The sequence below is a fragment of the Hippoglossus stenolepis genome, chromosome 10 (assembly GCF_022539355.2).
Source record: "Hippoglossus stenolepis isolate QCI-W04-F060 chromosome 10, HSTE1.2, whole genome shotgun sequence".
In the NCBI taxonomy this organism is placed as follows: Eukaryota; Metazoa; Chordata; class Actinopteri; order Pleuronectiformes; family Pleuronectidae; genus Hippoglossus; species Hippoglossus stenolepis.
This window is the reverse complement of record NC_061492.1, coordinates 2953798-2973555: the sequence shown is the minus strand read 5'-3', so window position 1 is coordinate 2973555 and position 19758 is coordinate 2953798. Positions and strand designations below refer to the sequence as shown.

The window sequence follows — 19758 nt, the reverse complement described above, 5'->3', positions numbered from 1 at the left end:
AAATATATAATATTTAAATATAAATTATGTTCATATAAAGTATTTTCATATAAAGTATTTAAATATAAAATATGTTCATATAAAGTATTTAAATATAAAGTATGTTCATATAAAGTATTTAAATATAAAATATGTTCATATAAAGTATTTAAATATAAACGACCCATTCTAGGGTAAAGAAAAACAACAATTCATACAATTTAGATGAAACACACTAGTGGAAACATCACTAGTATTATTGTATATTCAATTTCTGCCAATAGATCCTTTCACCTAAATCTTACACACTGGACCTTTAATGGCTGTGAGATGGTTGGTTGAACATTCTGGATTATTATGTATACGACACAGTGAAGGTGACAGATGAACCCAGTGATTAAAGAGTTTGTTCATCTTCCTGTAGTGTTTGAAATATCACAATGGACTCACATCTGCATGTATTCAGTTGCACTAGATTGTGTTAAATAAATAAATAGATAAATAGATAAAAGGCTCAATAAAATGAGTTTTAACTGCATCTGTTCTGCTGTGATTAGAGTTGAAATGTTTCAGAAGCTTGTTTACTCTATTATAAATCATGTTCTGATTCTTTCTGTTCACATGGCATCTGAGTTTATTATAAACACGATTGTTCATAATGTAAAGATGTGGTTTCCCTGTGGGCTGCAGAAACTGAACTAAACAAACTAAACTTTACCTGATTAAACCTGTTTATAAAACAGATTTACCAAACAATAACATTAAATTACTATTACTACTATTTAAAGATGTATCTTCCACATTATTAATCAGTATTTCCTCTGCAATAGCCTTTCAGAATATTTATATTCCTCTCGAGGGTCATTTTAATCGTTTCCACACATTTCACGCTCTATATATTTGCTTTATTTTGATTTTTTATATTCATATCTATTTAAAGTAGAGTTTACAATTAAACAGTATAATATCAAGCCTCATTTACTTGTTATATGTAATAAGGGTTTGATAACAACATCATAGGAATATATATCAGCTGATGTATTAGTATCATAAATGTTTTATATCCCCAATATCAGTATCTCCACTACATGCACTTCAGATAACTATTAGGAATCCTGTCTCTTTGATTCTTTGAGTCATATCAGAGTTGTAGAGAGATCTCAGTTAGCGGAGCGTTCAAGACCATGACTCACTTTGTGGAGAAAACAGAAAGGAAGACTCGTCTACTGTCAATCGCCTTTAAAAAAAACAACATCTACCACTAAATTTGCTGTGGAAGAGTTAACGAGGTTAACGAACCCAACAGTTAGATACACACCTGCCGAGACTCTGCCTTGCCGTATCGCATCTTGGTAGCAAAGTGCTCACAGTTGTAAGAGACAACGTTGTGGTAGCTTCTGGCCCACCATCGCACAGGCCTCCTTCACTATGATGGAAGGTTCACGAGCATCGTACTTTTTATCCAGCAGATTGTTGACCTGGTAATGGTCATTGCCGACTACATCGGCGAACTTCTGATGCAATACATATCCGTTTCTGCTGATCAGATAGTCCAACGAGCCAGATGACTGACCACCTGTGTCTGTTATAGAAAAGACAAACAGGAAGAACAGGGAGGCAAAGAAAGAGGAAGGAGGAAGGTACCATCATGAAATACACGTCATGTCCATGTGATATTCTAACGTGAATATATTTATCACTTCACTCACCGTCTGTACCGAATGAACCACTTTATTCTCTCCAGTGTAGACGGCCCAGTGCTGATAGTCCCCACGGTTGATCTCGATCAGGTCTCCTGGTTTTCCATTAAACTAAAAAGAAACATGAAAATACAAATATAAATAACAAAGTGGACATGTAGTCAATGTAAATGTGCAGTGATCAAAGTGCTCTTCATCGTGGCTTCCTGTTGTATTTGTGTTGCATGAGCACGAGGGTCATACGACGACACAGCCCTGCCACAGGTTGACGTACGAAAGAAACTCCACTAATGTATCAGGACTTGGAGGAAAGTTTACTTGAGTCGTTTTCACACCTAAAAGTCTGAAACCAACATTGTTTCCATTTGATCTGTTTAGATTTGGTTTCACATTGTAATTCATGGAGCGCACTAAACATTTGTCAGAGATACGTACGTCCTGTGGTCATCAGCTCTGCAGTTCTTACTTTCACTTTATCTCTCTCTCTTTGTCTTTGTTTGCTCCTTTGTTTCTGAAATACTCTGATCAGTCATTATATATCTTCTCCTTTGTTAGATCTGTTTTTGTCTTTGTTCAGGTTCGATTCTGTTCAGTTACATTTGGTTAAAGTTTATAAAACTTAAGTTCTGTTCAGTCGACCCCTTATGGACCAGAACTCTGTATTTTGTTCACTTTTAGGTAAATAAATCAGTTTGTTGTTGAAAAGCAGCTGTGATCACACACTTCATCCTGTTTATTCTGGTTTCTGTTGTAAACTCTTTGATAGAATTACATTTTGAAGCTACATTAAAATGCTAATGTTGTATTTTACTCATATGTGAAAAACCTTGCACACATTACGTGAACAACCTCAAAGTGAAGTTTGTTGATATATTTTAATCAACACCTATTTATGACATCATGTCTGCGCCTTCACCTTGTCACTCACAAAGAACATTTTAAACTGTTTCTTCTGAAGGGACAAAACTTAAAATTACTGTAACTAATGAGCAGCAGGAGACTCACCGTTGGGCCATGTCTTCAGCTCTTCGTCTATCAGCTTCTGACGCAGACTGTGTGTGTGCACTGGACTACTGCAGATAAAGAACCTGTATAACCTGCCTGCACGGCCCTAATGTAACAATACTTTGTGTCATTTCTTATGAATTGTACAGCAGGTGGGTTCAGGTTTCAACCATTTGTGAAGCTGTGAGAGAACATTTGCACGATGTAAGTGTGGCCAACGAAGTGATTGACTAGTCTAATTTAACATTTAAATAGTCCAATCACGAAGAAGCCAACAACGCCAACCTGGAATATTAATCCAGGGAGTATTGATGACTTCCAACCAATATTAACCATAAGGCAATCAGGCTCAGTACACTATGGAGCCTGAGATGTGGTTCCATCCGACAATAATATATTTATTTCAAATCACAATTTAAATCTTTAAAAGAGCCATCACACCATTCACATGTAAGGGGGGGTATCCAGGGCTGAGGCTTACCAGTGTAGAGGCAGGCTAGTGAACGTGGAGGGGTTTCCCTAGGAGAGTCACCACAATCACACGTGCACACACATCCTCACACACACACACACAACAGTGGAAAACCGGATTGGGGGTGAATAGCACAGCACACAGGAGGGAGACAACGCCACAGAAAACACCAGCCTCCACCACCTCAGGCTCTCAGCTCCTGTAAAATATAGAGTGAACACACATCAGTAGGGCTCCATACGGTTCAATCAAAGAAACAAAAATAAAGAAACAACCCCAGAACAATATCAATTTATACCAGTAAAACTACAAAAGAACTCAATCCACACAATTATTCTAAAGCCAAATAAGTCTGATAAATCAATTCATGACAGGGGCTAAATTATATACAATAAACAAAAGAACAGGGAATAATATAGACCCACAAATCAAGCAGACACATATCAGACAAAACAACAAATAAAGAAAACGAAAGGTAAAGCACAGGAAAGCCAGGCTAAATGAAACAAACGACAGGTGGAACAAAACAAGCACGTTAAGACAACGCAAAGTATATTTACCTATTACTCTGTGGTGGTCGCTTAGCTCAGGGGGGGGGCTACGGTGCACAGCTGTGTCGTCGGCCAACAATAAAGCACCGGTTAAATAACCAGTAGTGATGAATACTCACGAGGCCGAGGAAGAGTGAACATACCAACAGCACCTTAAGGATCAGTCCTGGCGAGGGGGGGGATCCACCTTGAACCACTACAAAGTCATACAATGAGAAAAGACCCAGAGAGGAGAACAATGCGGTGCAGACATTTCTGCCGCTCTCTTACCTGCTCCACACTTCTCACACATAAGTACTGAGGTGTCAGGAGAATCACAGCCCGAGGATCAGATCTTATGTTCAGGAACACGTCCAAACTGGGAGAGCTGTAAGTTTCACTTCTCCCCAGCTCCTCGTTGAGAGCTTGAAACAGGAAGGCCTCAGTCAGAGCAACACTGGGATCCCGTCGTCCTTTTAGCAGGATGTTTGGAGAGATTCCCCCCCCCACTCAGATCAATGCTGCTGTGCTTTGTATGAAAAGCAGCTGTCATACAGTACGAGAGACACTTGAACCATCACAGCTACAAGTGTAACCCTCATCTCAACACTTACATCAGACCCACTTTCAAAAAAACATCCTGACTCTGTAAAAACACCTTTATTTCCACAAATGTCTCCACTTGAAAGTTATAACACTCATATTGGTCCTCACAGAGATAGAGACATAAGAGCATGCACCCCCCCCACACACACATGCAGCATGTAGATCTGTGTGAATCCTCCTGGCTCCACCTGCCTCGTCTGTAACAGGCTCCACATGTGAACAGTGTCGGACTGTGATGCAGCACAATGTTGGCACAGACACGACGGAGGATAAACACCCTCTAAGCTCATAACTAGAGCACAAGAAAAGCATCACTGTGTTCTCCTCTTCCTCTCCGCTGCCCTGCTCCACCTCTCACCGCTTCATTTACTTTGTTCAAAAACACATCTAACATCCTTTTATTTTCCTGCAAAGTTCAGATACGCGTTTCAAAAGTAACATAACACAACGTGTTGAAATAAAAAACACATCCATCGTTGGGAAGATAGTTTTCATTTTATTCTACTTCGGTCATTACATTGATTATATAATGAAGACTTGATCACAACGCAACAAATTAGTTGGATGAAAATGGAAAGATGTGATAAATGTCTTTGCTAAATATATTTTTAAATGAGGAAAATCATTTACACTGAAGAAATGTATCTTAAATTGTGTTTTATTGCAAATAAATTGTGTGCAAATGATTATTTGATCCGTTTAAAAGTGAAAATGACATGAAAGACAAAGAAACATCCCTAACATCACATCACATCACATTTCAATTAGCTGACGCTTTTATCCAAAGTGATAATAAGAGCATCAACCATGAGAGAACAAACCCAGAACAACAAGAATCAAGTACAATTTGCTTCAAGAAAGCCAAACTACAAAATGCTATATGTAAGTGTTATATAAGTGCTACTAGATATGTATAGGTGCTACTAAACAGATATAGAAGTATATATTTTGTATCTTTATCCAAGGTGAAGTCTGAAGAGATGTGTCTTTAGTCTGATCATCCAGATGATTTAATGCCTTATTGTCTTATCTGATTCAAGGTCAAGTCTTTTAACTGTGTTGAACAACAACCTTTTCTCTCCAGATTGCACAAGTGAGATCGTTTATTTAAAAGTTTAAATCATAATCACTGTCAGCTACATGCCAACATTCATTGTTGCCAGTGTTTGGGATTTGTTCTTTTTTTGTTCTTGTTGTCTTCCTCTTCCTCTTAACTGCTGGAATGACTGCTGCTAAACAGACCTTTACTTAAAGCAAATGCCCCACCTGCTGCGAGTCCTGCAGCGACAACGGGCTTCCGGGACCAAGGCGGCTGAGGAGCCTCCGCTTAGAATGGTGCCTGCGATCAAAGATTTATTTTCACCTGCGAGAGACAAGATGAGACAAACCGTTATTTTTAAACAATCAACAAACTGAAGGTCAAAACATTTTGATAATTTTTCATTCATATATAATCTGGACGAGTGGAGTGTCACTCAGTAAAGCTCTGCCACAGTCCCCTATGAAACCACACTTAAAGGTTCAATGTGTAGAATCTAGTGACATCTAGTGGTGAAGTGTCATGTTGCAGCTGAACACCCCTCACCTCACCCTCCCTTCCAAACATCAGAGAGAACCTGTGGCAGCTTCCGCTGTCATAGAAACTCAAAAGGTTTAGTTTGTCCAGTCTGGGCTACTGTAAAAACATGGCTGCCTCCATACAGAGGACCTGCTCTGATGTAAATATATAATATTTAAATATAAATTATGTTCATATAAAGTATTTTCATATAAAGTATTTAAATATAAAATATGTTCATATAAAGTATTTAAATATAAAGTATGTTCATATAAAGTATTTAAATATAAAATATGTTCATATAAAGTATTTAAATATAAACGACCCATTCTAGGGTAAAGAAAAACAACAATTCATACAATTTAGATGAAACACACTAGTGGAAACATCACTAGTATTATTGTATATTCAATTTCTGCCAATAGATCCTTTCACCTAAATCTTACACACTGGACCTTTAATGGCTGTGAGATGGTTGGTTGAACATTCTGGATTATTATGTATACGACACAGTGAAGGTGACAGATGAACCCAGTGATTAAAGAGTTTGTTCATCTTCCTGTAGTGTTTGAAATATCACAATGGACTCACATCTGCATGTATTCAGTTGCACTAGATTGTGTTAAATAAATAAATAGATAAATAGATAAAAGGCTCAATAAAATGAGTTTTAACTGCATCTGTTCTGCTGTGATTAGAGTTGAAATGTTTCAGAAGCTTGTTTACTCTATTATAAATCATGTTCTGATTCTTTCTGTTCACATGGCATCTGAGTTTATTATAAACACGATTGTTCATAATGTAAAGATGTGGTTTCCCTGTGGGCTGCAGAAACTGAACTAAACAAACTAAACTTTACCTGATTAAACCTGTTTATAAAACAGATTTACCAAACAATAACATTAAATTACTATTACTACTATTTAAAGATGTATCTTCCACATTATTAATCAGTATTTCCTCTGCAATAGCCTTTCAGAATATTTATATTCCTCTCGAGGGTCATTTTAATCGTTTCCACACATTTCACGCTCTATATATTTGCTTTATTTTGATTTTTTTATATTCATATCTATTTAAAGTAGAGTTTACAATTAAACAGTATAATATCAAGCCTCATTTACTTGTTATATGTAATAAGGGTTTGATAACGACACCATAGGAATATATATCAGCTGATGTATTAGTATCATAAATGTTTTATATCCCCAATATCAGTATCTCCACTACATGCACTTCAGATAACTATTAGGAATCCTGTCTCTTTGATTCTTTGAGTCATATCAGAGTTGTAGAGAGAGCTTCTCAGTTAGCGGAGCGTTCAAGACCATGACTCACTTTGTGGAGAAAACAGAAAGGAAGACTCGTCTACTGTCAATCGCCTTTTAAAAAACACAACATCTACCCACTAAATTTGCTGTGGAAGAGTTAACGAGGTTAACGAACCCAACAGTTAGATACACACCTGCCGAGACTCTGCCTTGCCGTATCGCATCTTGGTAGCAAAGTGCTCACAGTTGTAAGAGACAACGTTGTACGGTAGCTTGTGGCCCACCATCGCACAGGCCTCCTTCACTATGATGGAAGGTTCACGAGCATCGTACTTTTTATCCAGCAGATTGTTGACCTGGTAATGGTCATTGCCGACCACATCGGCGAACTTCTGATGCAATACATATCCGTTTCTGCTGATCAGATAGTCCAACGGGCCAGATGACTGACCACCTGTGTCTGTTATAGAAAAGACAAACAGGAAGAACAGGGAGGCAAAGAAAGAGGAAAGGAGGAAGGTGCCATCATGAAATACACGTCATGTCCATGTGATATTCTAACGTGAATATATTTATCACTTCACTCACCGTCTGTACCGAAATGAACCACTTTATTCTCTCCAGTGTAGACGGCCCAGTGCTGATAGGGTCCATCACGGAAGATCTGGATCAGGTCTCCTGGTTTTCCATTAAACTAAAAAGAAACATGAAAATACAAATATAAATAACAAAGTGGACATGTAGTCAATGTAAATGTGCAGTGATCAAAGTGCTCTTCATCGTGGCTTCCTGTTGTATTTGTTTGTGTGCACGAGCACGAGGGTCATACGACGACACAGCCCTGCCACAGGTTGACGTACGAAAGAAACTCCACTAATGTATCAGGACTTGGAGGAAAGTTTACTTGAGTCGTTTTCACACCTAAAAGTCTGAAACCAACATTGTTTCCATTTGATCTGTTTAGATTTGGTTTCACATTGTAATTCATGGAGCGCACTAAACATTTGTCAGAGATACGTACGTCCTGTCGTCATCAGCTCTGCAGTTCTTACTTTCACTTTATCTCTCTCTCTTTGTCTTTGTTTGCTCCCTTTGTTTCTGAAATACTCTGATCAGTCTTTATATATCTTCTCCTTTGTTAGATCTGTTTTTGTCTTTGTTCAGGTTCGATTCTGTTCAGTTACATTTGGTTAAAGTTTATAAAACTTAAGTTCTGTTCAGTCGACCCCTTATGGACCAGAACTCTGTATTTTGTTCACTTTTACTTAAATAAATCAGTTTATTGTTGAAAAGCAGCTGTGATCACACACTTCATCCTGTTTATTCTGGTTTCTGTTGTAAACTCTTTGATAGAATTACATTTTGAAGCTGGCGACCACTGCATTACGTGAACAACCTCAAAGTGAAGTTTGTTGATATATTTTAATCTACACCTATTTATGACATCATGTCTGCGCCTTCACCTTGTCACTCACAAAGAACATTTAAAACAGTTTCACTGTAAAGGAACAAAAACTAAATCTACTGTAACTAATGAGCAGCAGGAGACTCACCGTTTGTGCCATGTCTTCAGCTCTTCGTCTATCAGCTTCTGACGCAGACTGTGTGTGTGCACTGGACTACTGCAGATAAAGAACCTGTATAACCTGCCTGCACGGCCCTAATGTAACAATACTTTACTAGTAGAGGGCTGAGTTTCATTTCTCGTGAATTGTGCAGCAGGTGCGTTCAGGTTTCGACCATTTGTGACGCTGTGAGAGAACATTTGCACGATGTAAGTACTGAGGTGGCAGGTGAGTCACAGCCCGAGGATCAGATCTTATGTTCAGGAAGGCGTCCAAACTGGGAGAGCTGTAAGTTTCACTTCTCCCCAGCTCCTCATTGAGCGTGAAACAGGAACATCCCGTCGTCCTGTTAGCTCTGCAGGATGTTTGGAGAAATCCCCCCCCCCCCACTCAGATCAATGTTGTTGTGCTTTTTATGAAAAGCAGCAGTAATACAGTACGTCCTGGTCCCGGGCCAAGAGCCGTTTTAAAAACTCTTCTTTCCTCTATGTATTTCCTCTCTGCTCTCTTCTGGTTGTCTTCAGCTCATTGACAGTGACAGAAGCCAGAGGAGATCTGACACCAAACATTCATCTCACTTCCTGTCCATCACTGCCGCCTTCGGCCACAGCACCTGTTGACCTGCTGCCTCGTCTGACCTCACACACATATACTCTATGATTTCTCTCGCTTTCTTTCTTTCTGTATCTCGTTCTCAGGCACTTTTCAACACTAGCAAATCCCACTTCATCGGACGTAATCTAAGCCGACACTGGACGAGAGGTGGATCTTCATTGTGAACAGGGCCACCTACAATTTGACATATTCAGGCTCAGGCTGGGTAGAGCAGAGAGGACATTACATGTTTTCATTGACAGCACATCGAGACCTCATCACCAAAAGCTCCTCGTCTTTGTCTGCAGCTTCTACGTGCTCGGCTTCGCTTTTTCATCCTGCAGTATTTTGTCCTGTGTTAGAAACGTCATCAACACACCCACTCGCTTGCAGTGACATTTTCCTGCTGTATTCTCACGTGGACTCACTCTGACCTCATCTGGAGCTCTAGGGAGCGGGCAGGAAAAACTCTAGAACAATATCTGGGGTTCAGGGGATGAAAGCAGAAAAACTGTAATACAATAGAGGAACGAGACAATTTCCAGGTAACTTTCTTCTCCTTGTGTCTCTCAGTCCTTCTTTCTGATATCATTCTCTACCTCGTATCCTTTTATTCCTTCCTCCCTCATGACCTCCCTCCTGCTCACGCTTCTACCTTTGACCTTTGACCTTCCTCGCTGAACTCTGCAGCATGTGTGTGCTGGGTTTAATGCCTTCCTCTTTTTCATGTCTTTTTAAAGTATCGACTGGTGGTTGTGCGTCCGCAGCTCGATCCTCGTCTGAGAGAGGGGGGAGATATTGTGGAGAGGGAGATGCTTAGTCAGTGATTTGCAGGCTTTTCCCTCATCGAGTCTTAAAAAGAAGAAACCAGTTGAACCAGGTGAGAACGACGTTCAGGCGTTCAGGAATTTGTGGCGGTGGCAGGGGCGTGGCAGCCGGTGGACAGACAGACGCTCACCTGGCGTTCAGGTGAGATTCCTGTAAAAGCTCAATCACAAGGTAACAAAGGTGAAGTCACTTACAGGGCAAGAGATAAACATGCATGATTAACTATTATGTATTGAAATTGTATGCATGAAATGATACCAACAGCTTTAAAATGTGAGCTTGTGGAGTCAATACATAATCTTACATAGAACTAAGAAATGTTTCCTTTGTCTTTCATTCATATGAAATTAAATGTATATGATACAATCATCATTAAAAACTCTTCGCTTTGGCCCTTTGGTTTTTATCCCAGCAGATTTTATTTTATTATCATCAGTATTTTGATATATTACGTATTGCTGTTTTCTTGTTGTACCTTTTACTTTGAGAAGCACTTTGGTCAAACCTTTTGTTTTAAATGTGCGATAAAAATAAGGTTGACATTGTCATTGATATGTAGTTTGTGAGAAAGTGAGAATCTCCTCATAATGATTTACACGTTGTTGGGACCTGGTATTTGTGAACTACAGTTCGGCCTACATGTGTAGTCAAAAGACTAAGGCCGCATGTCCTTTGTTCTGAGAAAACCAGAGCCTCCAGAACTCAGTCTCCCAGGGCGCGTCAACGTCACACAGAGGTGTGAAAACCGACCAGGGACACAAGTTTCAACCACTATTGGTCACTCTGGGCCCCATGACCCATGAGGTCACCATGCCAATATAAGCCCAGTTCTCGCCCCCTCCTTTCTCTTTCCACGAAACTCTCAGAGGAGAAGGGTGGCTGTCCAGCTCACTCTTTTCGATTCCTCGACTCAACGCAACCCTCCGAGAGGAGCTCACCTTTTCGGTCTGCTCAAATTCAATGGAGGAGTGGTGCAGCTTTCCACTCACCTCAACAAGGAAACCTCCTCCCAATCCAAGCTCTACCAACCTTCAAGCAGCGACACAAGGTCCTGCTTAACAACGAACAGCAAAACTGCTGCATCGCACAGCAGAACCACAAAGGCAGGAGCCACAAACCAGCAAGACGACTTCACAGAACTTCGAACAGCACAGCAACCCTTTTTTCCCTTTTCATGGACGGGTAACACAACTGGGCTTAGTAATTATACTAGGCTAAGCAAAGACTGTTTATTAAATTCTGTGTGATGTTCATAAGTTTGATTTGTGTTGCTGTGATATTTTGGTTACAAGTTATTTGAAAGTTAATGTTAGTAATGTTAAGCTCTTCAGTCTTTCTCTGCATGCAACCAGCTACTTTCTCTAACCTGGCACCAACACACACACACGCATATCTCCCCACACATGTCTCTGACCCCCGCCACATGCCGTTAACATTCCAAAGGGCGGTTTGTTATCTTGAGAGCACACTAACACAGACACACAGACACACACACACGCACACTCACATACACATCTTTATATAGTAAGTACACCTTTAGTAATTTGTGTATTTATACTTAATTATCTTCAAAATATGTTTTTCTTTAACAAATGTTGTTTTCATTAATGCTGCATAAGTGTGAATTTTGCCAAATTCTACACTGTCAAGAACTCTATATCCTTCAACTAAGCTAACTATCTTTATGTTAATTTTGGTTATAGTTATTAATTTAATTGTTAATCAGAGTTCCAAATTTGTAGTTAGTACTTTCATGAGACTTAATCAATAAATTGTCTATCTTTTCCCTTCCTTTGAAGGGTGGTGCCCCGAGGTAACTTTAATCAATTAAAGTTATTATTTAATGTTAATATTTTTAATATTTTTTCTGATTACCAAATTTATTGTCAAGTCTTTTAACTGTGTTGAACAACAACCTTTTTCTCTCCAGATTGCACAAGTGAGATCGTTTATTTAAAAAGTTTAAATCATAATCACTGTCAGCTACATGCCAACATTCATTGTTGCCAGTGTTTGGGATTTGTTCTTGTTTTCTTCTTGTTGTCTTCCTCTTCCTCTTAACTGCTGGAACGACTGCGAAACAGAGCTGTACAGAAAGCAAATGCACAATCTACTTGGATACGCATTTGGCAACTGTGGCGACCGAAACACCCACGGCTGAGACGCCCACGGCTGAGAAGCCTGTGAACAAAGCTTTAAAAACCTGCGAGAGACAAGATGAGACAAACCGTTATTTTTTAAACAATCGACAAACTGAAGGTCAAAACATTTAGATACATTTTTATTGAAATATAATCTGGACGAGTGGAATGTCACTCAGTAAAGCTCTGCCACAGTCCCCTCATGAAACCACACTTAAAGGTTCAATGTGTAGAATCTAGTGACATCTTGTGGTGAAGTGTCAGGTTGCAGCTGAACAAAGTATTTAAATATAAACGACCCATTCTAGGGTAAAGAAAAACAACAATTCATACAATTTAGATGAAACACACTAGTGGAAACATCACTAGTATTATTGTATATTCAATTTCTGCCAATAGATCCTTTCACCTAAATCTTACACACTGGACCTTTAATGGCTGTGAGATGGTTGGTTTCACATTCTGGATTATTATGTATACGACACAGTGAAGGTGACAGATGAACCCAGTGATTAAAGAGTTTGTTCATCTTCCTGTAGTGTTTGAAATATCACAATGGACTCACATCTGCATGTATTCAGTTGCAGGAGATTGTGTTAAATAAATAAATAGAAAGATAAATAGATAAAGGGCTCAATAAAATGAGTTTTAACTACATCTGTTCTGCTGTGATTAGAGTTGAAATGTTTCAGAAGCTTGTTTACTCTATTATAATTCATGTTCTGATTCTTTCTGTTCACATGGCATCTGAGTTTATTATAAACACGATTGTTCATAATGTAAAGATGTGGTTTCCCTGTGGGCTGCAGAAACTGAACAAAACAAACTAAAGTTTACCTGATTAAACCTGTTTATAAAACAGATTTACCAACAATAACATTAAATTACTATTACTACTATTTAAAGATGTATCTTCCACATTATTAATCAGTATTTCCTCTGCAATAGCCTTTCAGAATATTTATATTCCTCTCGAGGGTCATTTTAATCATTTCCACACATTTCACGCTCTATATATTGACTTCAATTTGATTTATTTACATTCATATTATTTTAAAGTAGAGTTATTAGTTAGTAATATCAAGCCTCATTAACATTTTTTTATGTAATAAGGGTTTGATAACGACACCATAGGAATATATATCAGCAGATGTATTAGTATCATAAATGTTTTATATCCCCAATATCAGTATCTCCACTACATGCACTTCAGATAACTATTAGGAATCCTGTCTCTTTGATTCTTTGAGTCATATCAGAGTTGTAGAGAGAGCTTCTCAGTTAGCGGAGCGTTCAATACCATGACTCACTTTGTGGAGAAAACAGAAAGGAAGACTCGTCTACTGTCAATCGCCTTTTAAAAAACACAACATCTACCCACTAAGTTTGCTGTGGAAGAGTTAACGAGGTTAACGAACCCAACAGTTAGATACACACCTGCCAAGAGTTTGCCTTGCCGTATCGCATCTCGGTAGCAAAGTGCTCACAGTTGTAAGAGACAATGTCGTACTGTAGCTCGCGGCCCACCATCACACAGGCCTCCTTCACTATGACGGAAGGATCACGAGCCTTACGGCTGTCATCCAGCAGATTGTTGACCTGGTAACGGTCATTACTGACCACATTGGCAAAATTCTGACGCAATACTTTTCCGTTGCTGCTGCCTGGATTTGACGACGCGCAAGATAACAGACCACCTGTGTGTTTTATAGAAAAGACAAACAGGAAGAACAGGGAGGCAAAGAAAGAGGAAAGGAGGAAGGTGCCATCATGAAATACACGTCATGTCTATGTTTTATTCTAACGTGAATATAATTATCACTTCACTCACCCTCGTTAACTAAATGAACCACTTCATTCTCTCCGATGTAGACGGCCCAGTGCTGATAGCCCCATCGGGAGATCTCGATCAGGTCTCCTGGTTTTCCTTTAAACTAAAAAGAAACATGAAAATACAAATATAAATAGGCAGTGATCAAAGTGCTCTTCATCGTGGCTTCCTGTTGTATTTGTTTGTGTGCACGAGCACGAGGGTCATACGACGACACAGCCCTGCCACAGGTTGACGTACGAAAGAAACTCCACTAATGTATCAGGACATGCAGGAAACTTTACTTGAGGTTCTCCCCGACGTTCACGCTGCGGGGTTAGACTGCGGTTACAGTCAAAGATGAGTCAAAAAAGGATTAAATGCTCAGGTGCACAATTCAGAAAGCGCTGCCAAGTAGAGGAGGAGAAGAAAGAACAATATAGAGGTAAGAATCACCCCGATTGTGGAAAATCATTAATGTTTATTTTTGTCGACATAAATAGCTAGCTAGCTGTTAGTACAGCAGATTTAAGACTCTTTTTATATTTTTTATTATAGATTTTTATTATTTTTTATAGCCTACAATTTTGTCTGCCTGTGTGTGCATCTGTATACAGTCCAAAGGTTCTTGGGGATGCATGACAATTTGCGTTGTGTATGTTGGGGGGCGCCAAAGGGTTCGATAACGACACCATATGAATATATATCAGCTGATGTTTTAGTATCAGAAATGTTTTATATCCCCAATATCAGTATCTCCACTACATGCACTTCAGATAACTATTAGGAATCCTGTCTCTTTGATTCTTTTGAATCAAAGAGACGATCGAGGTGGCAGCTGATGATGGATCCTAATGGCGGCAGTGGACAATGACTGTGGACTATGGTGGCATCCGATCTTGATGGTGGATCATGATCGTGATGGCTGCTGACCACAGACTATGATTGCAGCAGGACTCAGATACTCGACCATTACTGACAATAATCCATCAATTCATTGACATTCAGTTATGCTACAAAGTGTTTATTCTTATCAATGCTGCTAAAACCCTTATCTTGATGATGTTCTCCTTTACACTTGACATCTATTGCACTTCTGTCCGTCCTGGGAGAGGGATCCCTCACATGTGGCTCTCTGAGGTTTCTACGTTCTTTTTACTCTGTTAAAAGGTTTTTTAGTAGTTTTTCCTTACTCTTGTTGAGGGTTAAGGGCAGAGGATGTCACACCATGTTAAAGCCCTATGAGACAAATTGTGATTTGTGAATATGGGCTATACAAATAAAATTTGATTGATTGATTGATTTTGAGTCATATCAGAGTTGTAGAGAGAGCTTCTCAGTTAGCGGAGCGTTCAAGACCATGACTCACTTTGTGGAGAAAACAGAAAGGAAAACTTGTCTACTGTCAATCGCCTTTTAAAAAACACAACATCTACCCACTAATTTTGCTGTGGAAGAGTTAACAAGGTTAACGAACCCAACAATTAGGTACACACCTGCCGGGACTCTGCCTTGCCGTATCGCATCTCGACAGCAAAGTGCTCACAGTTGTAAGTGGCAACGTTGTACGATAGCTCGCGGCCCACCATCGCACAGGCCTCCTTCACTATGACAGAAGGTTCACGAGCCTTGCGGCTTTTATCCAGCAGAATGTTGACTTTGAAACGGTGATTGCCGACCACATCGGTGAGCTTCTCATGCTTCACCTCTGCTCTGCTGCTCAGACTCTCCAACGAGCCAGATGACTGATCACCTGTGTGTTTCATAGAAAAGACAAACAGGAAGAACAGGGAGGCAAAGAAAGAGGAAAGGAGGAAGGTGCCATCATGAAATACACGTCATGTCCATGTGATATTCTAACGTGAATATAGTTATCACTTCACTCACCGTCTGTAGTGAAATGAACCACTTCATTCTCTCCGATGTAGACGTCCCAGTGCTGATAGGGCCCACGGAAGATCTCGATCAGGTCTCCTGGTTTTCCTTTAAACTAAAAAGAAACATGAAAATACAAATATAAATAACAAACTGGACATGTAGTCAAAGTAAATGTGCAGTGATCAAAGTGCTCTTCATCGTGGCTTCCTGTTGTATTTGTTTGTGAGCACGAGCACGAGGGTCATACGACGACACAGCCCTGCCACAGGTTGACGTACGAAAGAAACTCCACTAATGTATCAGGACTTGGAGGAAAGTTTACTTGAGTCGTTTTCACACCTAAAAGTCTGAAACCAACATTGTTTCCATTTGATCTGTTTAGATTTGGTTTCACATTGTAATTCATGGAGCGCACTAAACATTTGTCAGAGATACGTACGTCCTGTGGTCATCAGCTTCGTGGACTGAGACCACCTTCACTTGACATTGATTAGATTGTAGACAACATGTGTTTCTGACATCCACGTGTTCAGGTGCTGTATTCACCAAGTGGTTTGAATAAAGTGCATGTGAAAAAAGGTCGTGTTTCGTTTGATGGGAGAAAACTAATGAACCCATTGATTTCATTAGTTTTGTTGGAACTCTGTCATCATTTAGATTTTACTCTCACAAAATGAACGTCCTTGTCGTTCAAGCATTAAATCATCAGAGGTGAAGACAACAAGAAGTTCTGTTGAAGTTGTGAAGAAGTTGAGGCAGCATTAAATCAGAAAGTCCAAACTCTGCAGTTCTCACTTTCACTTTCTCTCTCTGTCTCTTTTTCTTTGTTTGCTCCCTTTGTTTCTGAAATGCTCTGATCAGTCTTTATATATCTTCTCCTTTGTTAGATCTGTTTTTGTCTTTGTTCAGGTCCGATTCTGTTCAGTTATATTTGGTTAAAGTTTATAAAACTTAAGTTCTGTTCAGTCGACCCCTTATGGACCAGAACTCTGTATTTTGTTCACTTTTTTTTAATGTTCAAAAAGAAAACTTAAAACAGTTTCACTGTAAAGGAACAAAAACTAAATCTACTGTAAGTCATGAGCAGCAGGAGACTCACCGTTGGTGCCATGTCTTCAGCTCTTCGTCTATCAGCTTCTGATGCAGACTGTGTGTGTGCACTGGACTACTGCAGATAAAGAACCTCTCCCAACTTTACAATCATTTCCTGTAAGTGGGCGAAGTTTCCTTCTCTAGAAATGTGCAGCAGCAACTCTGCATTCAGGTTTTGACCATTTGTGAAGCTGTGAGAGAACATTTGCACGATTTAAACAATTTCAAATACAAATCTAACATCCTTATATTTTCCTGCAAAGTACAGATACTCGTTTCAAAAGTAAAATAACACATGTTGAAATAAAAAAAACCACATCCATTGTTGGGAAGATAGTTTTCATTCAATTCTACTTCGATTATTACATTAAATATATAATGAAGAATTGATCACAACAAAACAAATGAGTACAATGAAAAAATGGAAACATGTGATAAATGGCTTTTCTAAATATATTTTTTACATTCACAGTTTAGATTCAAGTCTTGAAGTTAGAAAAATCATTTTCAGTGAAGAAAGACTTAAATTAGTTCTGATAAAAGGTCCAGTCTTTTAACTGTGTTGAAGGAACCACAACAACCGTTTTCTCTCTAGTCTGCACAAGTGAAATTGTTTATTTAAATAGTTTCAATCATAATCAATGTCGGCTGCATCAACTCAAATAATGGAGAGATCTTTCTTGTCATGTTTCTGTCTCATTAGTGCCAGTGTTGATGATGTCTTCTTGTTTTCTTCCTGTAGTCTTCCTCTTCCTCTTCCTCTTCCTCTTCGCCGGAAAGGCTGCTGAACAGAACTGCACCTAAAGCTGCTAAGGCCACACCTGCTGCAGCGACGCCTGTGACCCCAGCTGCTGTTTGAACCTGCGAGAGACAAGATGAGAAGAACCGTTATTTTTTTAAACAATCGACAAACTGCAGGTCAAAGGTCACTAAGCTCTGCCACGGCCCCCTTATGAAACCAGTGTAGTGGGAAATCCCCCTGACCAGGTGTCTCACTGCTGTGATACTGTCTACCTGACAGGATGGAACCCTTATTTGGCGGTGTCTCACTGCTATGACCTTGATAAACAGGGTGTATGCCCTTATTTGGTGATGTTTTCTTCCAACTGCTACAGCAGACGGACAGACACAGATGATGATCTCATGTCTTTTTTTCATATCATGTTTTATGAAACGCCTCTTTGTATAAGTTCTGGCTTTTGTGAACTTGTGGCCAGTTCCATTTTGAGCACCCGTGCTTGTTGTGTATATTTTCTCCTTTGAATTTCATCACCTGGTTTTGACCTGGTTTTTGGGAGACCAAAGCTCTGCCTATATGTGCAGCCAAAAGCCTGAAGCCGCATATCCCTCCAGAACTCAGTCTCCCAGAGGGCATCAACTTCACACAGAGGTGTGAAAACCCCCCCAGGGACACAGGTTTCAACTCCCATTGGTCACTCTGGACCCCATGACCTGTGAGGTCACCGGGCCAAAATAAGGCCTGTTCTCCCCCTCTTCTGTCTCTTCTGTCCTCTTCCTACAATCCTTCCACAGGAGGGAAGGCTGTCGAGCCTCTTCTCCAGCTCACATCTTCAGCAGGTGGGACAATTGCTTTATGTAGATCTCTGTTTAGCAGCAGTAGTTCCAGCAGTTAAGAGGAAGAGGAAGACAACAAGAACAAAACAAGAACAAATCCCAAACACTGGCAACAATGAATGTTGGCATGTAGCTGACAGTGATTATGATTTAAACTTTTTAAATAAACGATCTCACTTGTGCAATCTGGAGAGAAAAAGGTTGTTGTTCAACACAGTTAAAAGACTTGACCTTGAATCAGATATGACAATAAGGCATTAAATCATCTGGATGATCAGACTAAAGACACATCTCTTCAGACTTCACCTTGGATAAAAGATAAAATATATACTTCTATATCTGTTTAGTAGCACCTATATATATCTAGTAGCACTTATATAACACTTACATGTAGCACTTTGTAGTTTGGCTTTCTTGAAGCAAATTGTACTTGATTCTTGTTGTTCTGGGTTTGTTCTCTCATGGTTGATGCTCTTATTGTCGCTTTGGATAAAAGCGTCAGCTAATTGAAATGTGATGTGATGTGATGTTATGTTAGGGATGTTTCTTTGTCTGACATGTCATTTTTCACTTTTTAAACAGTTCAAATAATCATTTGCACACAATTTATTTGCAATAAAACACAATTTAAGATACATTTCTTCAGTGTAAATGATTTTCCTCATTTAAAAAATATATTTAGCAAAGACATTTATCACATCTTTCCATTTTCATCAACTAATTTGTTGCGTTGTGATCAATTCTTCATTATATAATCAATGTAATGACGAAGTAGAATAAAATGAAAACTATCTTCCCAACGATGGATGTGTTTTTATTTCAACACGTTGTGTTATGTTACTTTTGAAACGCTTATCTGAACTTTGCAGGAAAATAAAGGATGTTAGATGTGTTTTTGAACAAAGTAAATGAAGCGGTGAGAGGTGGAGCAGGGCAGCGGAGAGGAAGAGGAGAACACAGTGATGCTTTTCTTGTGCTCTAGTTATGAGCTGAGAGGGTGTTTATCCTCCGTCGTGTCTGTGCCAACATTGTGCTTATTGTTATTAATACTCACACTTTTTATTCACCAGGTCCATCTCTTAGTTGTCTTGTCTCGTTGATCTGAATATAATTGAATTCTTTTCCACAGCACAAACACACATCCATTAACAGGC

The 19758-nt window shown here is 39.3% G+C and overlaps 1 protein-coding gene and 1 long non-coding RNA gene across 2 annotated transcripts in view; both read right to left on the bottom strand.

The window, feature by feature from the left end:
- The window catches only part of LOC118116247, a 137560-nt gene that overhangs the window by 50278 nt on the left and 67524 nt on the right, over positions 1 to 19758 (bottom strand). Inside the window, exons 7-9 of the mRNA XM_047341687.1 lie at positions 15947 to 16049; positions 15556 to 15812; positions 14081 to 14183 (exon numbers count right to left, since the gene is read on the bottom strand). Coding sequence (XP_047197643.1) covers positions 14081 to 14183; positions 15556 to 15812; positions 15947 to 16049 — 463 coding nt within the window. The remainder of the gene's footprint in view (positions 1 to 14080; positions 14184 to 15555; positions 15813 to 15946; positions 16050 to 19758) is intronic.
- Positions 1418 to 8747, bottom strand: LOC124852580. Its single transcript, XR_007032986.1, has 3 exons — positions 8675 to 8747; positions 1689 to 1790; positions 1418 to 1561 (listed from the first exon to the last, which is right to left on the bottom strand). It is a non-coding gene; the product is annotated as an uncharacterized LOC124852580 (long non-coding RNA).